At 35.8% G+C, this 8,773-nt stretch overlaps 1 protein-coding gene across 2 annotated transcripts; it reads right to left on the bottom strand.

Annotated features, from left to right (window-relative positions):
• Positions 1–212: 212 nt before the first annotated feature.
• LOC129882626 (nuclear transport factor 2-like) lies at positions 213–8,566 on the bottom strand. 2 transcript variants are annotated; one of them, XM_055957005.1, is made up of 10 exons: positions 8,348–8,566; positions 8,135–8,212; positions 7,877–8,014; positions 6,904–7,192; positions 6,592–6,827; positions 6,160–6,334; positions 5,940–6,064; positions 5,771–5,836; positions 1,321–1,387; positions 213–816 (listed from the first exon to the last, which is right to left on the bottom strand). In XM_055957005.1, the coding sequence occupies exons 2-10, from the start codon at positions 8,186–8,188 to the stop codon at positions 524–526; spliced, it is 1,443 nt and encodes a 480-aa protein (XP_055812980.1). In that variant the 5' UTR covers positions 8,189–8,212; positions 8,348–8,566; the 3' UTR covers positions 213–523. The 2 variants fall into 2 exon arrangements, with proteins under 2 accessions (XP_055812980.1, XP_055812982.1); XM_055957007.1 differs by having other exon boundaries at positions 5,940–6,061.
• Between the last annotated feature and the right edge of the window lie 207 nt (positions 8,567–8,773).

The raw sequence follows: 8,773 nt of genomic DNA, 5'->3' as shown, positions 1-8,773 counted from the left end.
CATGTGCACAGCATTATTGACGTAAAACTTTGGTTTCAGTCATTTAAATAACATGATAGAGTACTTAATAAGACCAAAATACAAAGCTTGGACGTTTAAATTTTATTAATGTAATATATTTAATGGTTTAGCGAAAGAAAATTTAACATAATTAGTGTATTTATAGTCCTAAGGAGAAGAATGGAAGTAACAACATTTCACAGCTGTACATGTAGTTAAACAGGCACCAGTAAGAGACAGCCCAAAAATAATTCAACAAATACAACGTGGCTTACAAAATGAGCGGATAATCTCTTCCTACGGAACAATATGCTACAAAACAGAAGCTACTCAAAAGTCAATTTCTATCCAACCTACACCAATTAACGGCAAAAATTAAGGAAAGGACAAATGGACAATATGCAGCAAGATCTCTTATGAAAATATCACAGCTCATGACAAAACTTCTACCTGCGACATCCAACCATTTCAAATTAAAAAAGAATTACTAAATTAGCTTGGCTTATTTGCCCGAAACTACTTCTCAAGCTGTAGCAGAAATCCGTGGCGTCATATTTTTGGCAGTTCCATTCGGCATCCCACCACCACGATTCATTTGCCCATTGGTGCCTCCCATGTTGTCAGTTCGCTGATAGCCATCACCTCCACGGTTGGACGACCCTCCGCGATTGCCACCTCTGTTGTTGAACTCGCTTCTTCCACTGAAATCGCCACGATTATAGCCCCTGCCACTGCCTCCATAGTTTCCTCGCCCACGTACTCCATCATTCCTGAATCCAGAACCCCTTCCTGATGGATATCTACCCCTAGGATTACCTGAAACAGAGGGAAGATAATTCACTTCAACCCCTTCCAGATGGATATCTACCCCTAGTATACTCTCCACAGCCATGTACAATTGATATCTTAGTTGGGAAAGGGTCAAATAATGGTGCATATAAAAAATGTCACGTGGGTTAACATTACCTCTTTTACCCAGACCTCATCCAAGCCCATTTTATGTCCGAGTAGAAGAGGGATTTGAGTTTTTTTCCCATTTGGGTCAGGTAATGTGTGAGGTAATTTTTTAAAGTCACGTGACATTTTTGAAATTAAAAAAACTAGTTTTAAGCTTCAGTTTAGTTCAGTAAATATAGGCTTGTAAACAAAAAGGCTAAATATGCACCATCTGTTAGACAATGGGATATATATATTTAACGAAGGATATATCCGCTCTAAATCGCAAAGTTGAGGGGCGCATTTGCCCCTTTTCACTTTATAGTTTATTTTTCAATCACGTTGATGTCATCATTACTACCATTGGAGAATAATTGAACTTGCCTCGAGAACTGGTAGACTTCTTCTCTTCAACAGCAGCTTGGCGTCCACCAATTAAAATTGGAGAAGCCTGATACATAGAGAAACAAAAAGTAATCAGACATGCTAACAAAACCTGAAAAAATTCAGAAAAAACAAGCATCACACAGCAAAGGTCACTAAAGCAGTGATAAGTATACCAGCAAAAGTGCTGCAATTTCAATAGAAAATTACTATTTCGATCGAGTTCAGGTATTTAGTTGAAACTTTGTGAAGCAAGGGAATGGGACTTCAAAACCGAACAAGTAGAGATGTCCATCAGGCTATTCAGCCTATTTTCAACTTAGCAATAACTAGAGTTAATATAACACTGGAGTTAATGACACGATGGTCTATTGCAACTATATTCAACAATAAATTTACCTTTTTCTATTAGATAGACCTATAAACAGTTGGTAAGAGCAGTGTTTTGGACGGCGAAAGGCGACAAAAGGTAACAAGGCGAGCAGCGAGGCACTCCCCTTTTTGAATTGAGGATCCAATTTATACCAAATTTTAAAATAAGTACTTAGCATAGGGCACAAGCCCAAAGTTCTAACCTAGTGACTCCTAAAATCCTTAACCCTAGTCTAAAATCTATCTTTTAAAATTGAACAGGCTACTCCAAGGGACAACCAAATCCACGGGTGGAAAAAAGAACTACACATCACAAGGTTGAACCCTCCCTAGTTTTATGGGTCCAAGTTTGATGAGGATCCCCAATATTTTGTTGATGAAGTGCATAAAATTGTGGCTATCATGAGGGTGTCTCCAGAGGAGAAGGCGGAGTTGGCAGCCTACCAACTCAAGGGTTTTTCTCAAGTATGGTACCATCAATGGAAGGCTGAAAGGGTTGAGGAAAGTCCCAGAGGTTGGGAGAATTTCAAAGTTGCTTTTCTTGACCGCTTGTTTCCACTTGAGTTGAAGTAGGCAAAGGTGTTGGAGTTTATCAACCTCAATCAAGGTAATATGAGTGTAAGGGAATATGCCCTCAAGTTTACAAAGTTGTCTAAGTTTGCATATATAAATATCCAAAATCTCAATAGCAATAACATATAGTAGCAAATATTTCAATTCAAAAACTAATAGTAGATACTAAAAGTCTAGAACTTGAATGATTCGATAATTCATAAGACAATTGACAAACAATACTAGAACTCTAAAAGTCTATTCTTCTTCAAGATTATCAAAATCTTGAAGATCAACATCCATTTCATATGGCTCCTCATCTTCCTCCTCCTCGAATTCGTCATCAATTAGTGTCCGAGATGTCCTATTTGAAATAACTATTTATGGACAAATAAATACTATGTTAATGAGCCCGTTTGGATGGGCTTTAAGTTGGTCAAAAACAACTTAAAGCCCCTTTTTAGTTTTTGGATGTGTTTGCCTAATGCTAACTTTAAGCCATAAAGTTCTTAAAGTCAGTCAAAAATGAAAAGTTAGATTCCTAATTTTTTTTTCTAAGTGCTTAAAGTCATTTTCTTTTACCATGGAAATTACTTTTATATCCCTTATATTTTAATTAAATTCCAAACTATCATTTTTATTCTTTTAACCCTAAAATTCACATCATTTTCCTCATTTAAGCACTTTTATCCAAACACTCAACTGCTTATTTATATAAATAACTTTCAACACTTCAAAGTTCTAAAACACTTCATACACAAAAGTTACTTTTTTTAAGCCCATCCAAACGGGCTCAATAACTATTTATGGATAAATAAATACTATGTTAATTAGTATAAAACTAAATTGATTATAAGAGAAAAAAACATAGAAGAATTAAAAAATAAAATAAAAATATTGGCAGATTGCTGCAAGCTTGCAACTCAGAACTCAATCCAAAAAAACCAGAGACTAGAAAACCGAGCCTAGAAAAACAGAGGCAGAGGCGCAGAGCAATGCTGAGTCTTGAGTTGAGTTCGAAAAAGAAGAAGGAAACTGAAAAAGTGAAGAAGAAGAAGAAAAAGAAAGATCTGAAGAGAAGAAGAGAAGAAGATCAGAAGAAACGTACTTGTTGGCTGTTAAGAAATCGCTGAAGAAGAAAGACGAAATTGAGAAGTCGACTTGTGTGAGACAACGAGAGAAGAAGAAAGAAACTGATGCGGGCATGCAGCTGAGTCGCGACTTAGCAAGTTTGCCAAAATAACAAAAAAAAACCTAAAATTTTAAAATAACCAAAAAACCCTAAAATTTTCTTTTAATTAATAAATCAGTTCTTTTTTAAAAAAAAATCGAATGGTGCGCCTTTCTCGACTCACCACGCCTGGTCGCCTCTCGCCATTTCGTTGACTTGTGTCGCCTTTTTTATCTCGCCTCGCCATGCAGAGAAAAGGTGACAAGCCATCGCCTCGCCATGTCGCCTTTGGTGAGAGGCGAGCGCCTTTCAGAACACTGGGTAAGAGCCTTTTAAAGCTTGTTTGGCCAAGCTTTTGAAATGTCAAAAGTGTTTTTAAACAGCACTTATTTTAGAGAATAAAGGGGGTTTGGCCAAGCTTTTGGCGACAAAATATAACATTAAATTTATTACAGAACTAACACTACTAAAAAACATGAAAAACCGATGGACATAACCAAGGAACTCCATCGGATTTGTCAATGAGTTTTTTAAAAAAAATCTTTATTAAAAGAAAACTGGACTTATGCGCAAAAATTATGATTGTTCTTTATATTTTTAAAAAAAAACAATGGTTACACCAATGTTTTTTTTTTGTTTTCTTATGAAAACCGACATATGTCCACCGGTTTTCAAAGTGTAAAACTGCACTTGGAAGAGTATAAATATAGACAGAAGTATTTCATCAAAGAACACAAGTATTCTAGTAGTAGAATTGTTGATGAGTGTAAGTTTTCGACATGTTTTTAGTACTGCAAGTGTTTCACCCATTTTTTTTCATCTGTTAAAGTTAACTCTTTATTCTCTAAAATGAGTTTTGAATAGAAGCAAAAGCAATTTTTCAGCTTCAAAGACAAATTAATTAGTACTCATATCAAGAATACTCACATCAAAAGTTCATATTTACCAAACTAATTAGTACTCCCTTAATCCCAATTTATGTAACACTTTCCTTTTTAGTCTGTCCCAAAAAGAATATCGCCTTTCTATAATTAGAAATAGCTTAATTTTAAAATTTATCTTTTACCCTTAATGAAATGATTTGTGGTGATGTCCAAGGTTTGTTTTGAATCACAAATTCCAAGTCTTCCTTTTTTACTTGAACTTAGTTTCAAGTCAAACGGTGCCACCTAAATTGGAATGGCGAGAGTAAAACCTTTCTAGTTCTCGAAATTATCCATATAATTGTCATATTGTTATTTTATCTATGTTACAGCAATAGTAAATGGGAGATTCAAAGTGAGAATATTTACAAATATAAGATCATGTGCGCTATTAGAAGTGGATTTGATTCTAAAGGATAGAAAGTTATTTTATTTTATTTTTTCAGACAAGTATTCAACAGACATTCTATTCTAATTTATTTTTTATGAGAGTACCTGTAATATTCTTTAATCCAATTTTTTTTGTACTTTTGAAGTTCTTTCTTGTTTAGATTTGTTTCTCTACTTATTTGGTAGGTATATTCTATTTAGATAAATTCAAGAGTTGTTAATCTAAATTAGAAAAATAAATTCAAGAGTTGTTAAACTAAATTAGAAACAAAAATCATAATAGGCAGGCTCATTATTCTATTTAATAAAATATTAATCTTTTGATACAGTTCAAGTAATATTAATCTTTTAGATGATGTTCATATCTTATAAAATAACATTAATTTATTGACAGAACCAGGTGTTTAACCCATTTTTGTGGTACACCTTGCTAACTGACAAATAGGTGACAACTTATGTGCATCCTTTTTCACAATTTGATCCTTCAAAAACTTTTTGAAAATGTTAGCCCAAAACAAACTAATAACATGAGAACTTCCCAAACGATTTAGCCAAAGCACAAAATGTTGCACTTCCATGCACTTTTTAAAACAAATTGACAGCTAGATAAAACTAGCTAATTTTGAGAATTTGACATGTCTCGTAGTCATCGAGACAATATACACTCAATTACAACAATTCCTCCTCTAGGAGAATTTGCATTTGTCATAACGGTCGAAGCCCTATGGATATTCCGATACAACTAGAGAAATAAAATAAAATGAAAAAGACCTAAGCATACCAAGCCATAATTTGTAATGACCTAACAGCACATATGTTCAGAGAGATCCAAAAAGACAACAGGAATTACAACATTCCAAGCTATAGGCAGCAATCAGCAGTACAGATGTGCACAACATCTTCTTAAAACATATACGAAAACACTTCAAGCAATGTAAATACTAGCCAAGTAGCCACTACTTCTCTCAGATAGTACAACTCATAAAGGAAAACATTATGTAGAAAATCACATGAAAGTTACTTAAAATCACAGGAAAAGTACCTCAATTGCTTTTTGCACAGCAGTTTCCACCTCAAATTCCACAAAGCCAAAACAAAATCCCTGTTGCTGTCATCCCCAACAATAATTAATTATAAAAATACACAGAACCAACTATAAACTGGTAAATGTATCTCCTAAAAAGCCAAAATATTGGAGCAAGCTCACATACTCTGTTACTGCGGACTTGAATGCCTCCATTCTTTATAGGTCCAAACTTCTTGAACTCATCTTCAAGCATGGCGACAGTGGCACTCATAGGTAGACCTTTGATGTAGATGGAGTGTCCATCAGCTGCTGGATGCAGATAGAGCAAAGACATCAATAAGAATAAATACGATGAAGCAAATCAACAGGCAAATAATTAGAAGTTTTGAGGAACAGTGACATGCCTTCTCCCTCTTGGTTATTCACATTACCAACAAAGTCTAAGCTCGAAGCAGGGCTATCAGCTGATGCTGGTGCAAGAGGTTGTCTCACTTGCTCAACATTCTTAGACACAATCTTCCTAGAAGAAGGTGCTGGAGGAGGCGAAAAAGTTGCAGCAATTTCCTTTAGATGCATGACCTGAAAATTACATTGCAAACTGTTCAACTTAAAGCTTCCACAGATGCCCTTCCTAAAATTATCACCACCAAAGACAAAAATTGACATTGCAAATTATTTGAGCAGTGCTCAACAAACACTGGCATAAAATCTTTGAGCAACACACCCAAATGTTAAGCTTCAACATTTACACAACCAAATGAACATTGGAAAATTAACCCATTAAAGGTAAACTAAAATGAAATAGTTCTCAATCTGCTTTGCCCATGGTCACTTACAATTGAAGCATAAGACTTCTTTGGGACTTCTTCAATTATGATGTTAGTATCAGCTACCATTTGCGAGTCACCTTGCACTTCATCAACAACCTCAGCCACAGGCACTTCCTCTACCACAACAGGCACATTATCATTCTCAGGAGGATTGTAAACTTCTCCCCCATTAGCTTCCTCAGCAGATGGTGTGCTCTGCTCAGAAATGTGATTTTCCTGAGCTGGAGGGGGATCTGCAACAACTGCAAACAAATAAGTCAGTGTTCAGCTGCTAATAAGGTCATTATAAAACCAAAATTTAATCAATTGTCCAATTACTTTGCTCTGGAGTAACAGGAGCCAACACATCAGTTTGTGGAACCTGTACAGTATCTTGTTGACTAGCAATCTCCACATATCGAAACATGTCATTCAAAACAAAGTACCCTCGGTCTTGCGGAGCCAGGAAGAAAGTTTGAGAGAAATTTCGGATCAAGTTGTCTTTCCCAGTCAAATATCCAGTAACAAGGACGTGCACTCCCCCATTGAAGGACTCTTGGGAATCCACAGACTTGATCTCTGCTCTGAAGTCCGCATAGTTAAGTGACAGTATCTTATCATTGATAGCCTAAACGGTGGCCATTAGACAAGACAAAATGTGAGACTTAAGTACTGCCACCTTAATGCTTAACAAGGAAAAACAAGACACGGTAGAAAAGCAAACTGCTTTAATTAATTAATAAAAACAAGTCACTACGTTAATCCATTTTTGAACTCTTGGAAAAAGCAATAGATCAGTGGTCTTTTGTATTTCCTAAACAAAAAAACGTGCACCAACTGGACCTCCGGATTTCTTGCTTATCAAAAAAAATTCATTAATAAAGCCCGGAGGCCCCAGACAATGTGTTAAACCATTTAAGTATGAAACTAAAAACAAGCAACAAGATCATGCATCACAACCTCCTTATTTCTGTCTTCTTTGCAGTATTTTCCTAGGACAACTGGAAATAATAACACAAGTTGCAATGACAAGACTCTGGAAAGTTCAGGCTTAATTCCTGATTTTTAAAATATCTATATAGTGTACAAATTCCCAGCGTGTAAAAAGAATATAACAAGTTACACATTTTATAGTTAAAAGTACTTCAAAAATATATAAAAGCCTGTGGCAAAGAAAATAAGACCTCAATACAAATGATGTCATACTAAACGAAAATAAAGGAGTAGCTTAGACACAACGCCGGCAAGTTTCTGAAAGCAGTGGAAGTTAGGGACCAAAAAAGAACACAGTGGTGGGAAGCATAGGGCTTACTTGCATTGTGGTGGTGATGCTCATGGAGCCATCGTCTTCAGGGCGACCAAGCTTGCTTATATCCTGATAAAACCTAAATACCAGCCCTGGTGAATGGTGCAGTATATGATAATACTGCTGCACAAATGCATTTCCCACCTACAGTCACACAAAATCAACTCACTCAGTATTCATCTATACTGCAAAAAAACTAATAAATAAAACTAAAAGTACGCTTAGAAAAAACAAATCAGAGAAGGGAATGGTATGAAGACGCACAACTTGAGCAGACACAGGTGGCTGAGCCGCCGCCGCCGCCGCTGCCGCTGCCATCGCGGGTCGATCTCAATTCACAAACTATCAAATTACAAAAAGTTAACAAATCAGGGAAAATATCAACACCGAGAGCCTTCTCTCTAAACACCACACCACAGCACCAACAGTCCAATATACACACGTAAACTGAAGAATAAACGAGAAAAAAGAACATACGAGTGATCTGAAGTGCCTGGATGAATAAAATAGTAGAGAGAGAAAGAGAGGGAGGTTTGCTCTTTCCCTCTAAGCTTCTCCTTTATTCAACTCTCTCACAGAGACAAAGTAACACACATATACACGCACACACTCTCTCTCCTATGGATATTGTGTGTATTTTAGGGTTTTGGTAGGTAGCGAGTGGTGTATTTCTGAAGAAGCGCGACTTTTAAGAGAGAATGTAAAAGGGTTTTATGGAATTCAACTTTAAGAATAATTCTTTTTATTTTATTTATGTATGGTAAAAATGTAATTATTGCCATTGGAGTAATACTACTTCAAGGTATCTCCGGACTGTAGTAATTATCATGCCATTTCTATACTCGTTTTTATTTATCTATTTATATCTATAGTGGCTGTTTGGTTGAGTCTCCTAGTAGAAAT

The sequence above is a fragment of the Solanum dulcamara genome, chromosome 3 (assembly GCF_947179165.1).
Source record: "Solanum dulcamara chromosome 3, daSolDulc1.2, whole genome shotgun sequence".
Classification (NCBI taxonomy): Eukaryota; Viridiplantae; Streptophyta; class Magnoliopsida; order Solanales; family Solanaceae; genus Solanum; species Solanum dulcamara.
The sequence above is the reverse complement of the archived record's forward strand: the minus strand, read 5'-3'. Positions and strand labels throughout refer to the sequence as shown.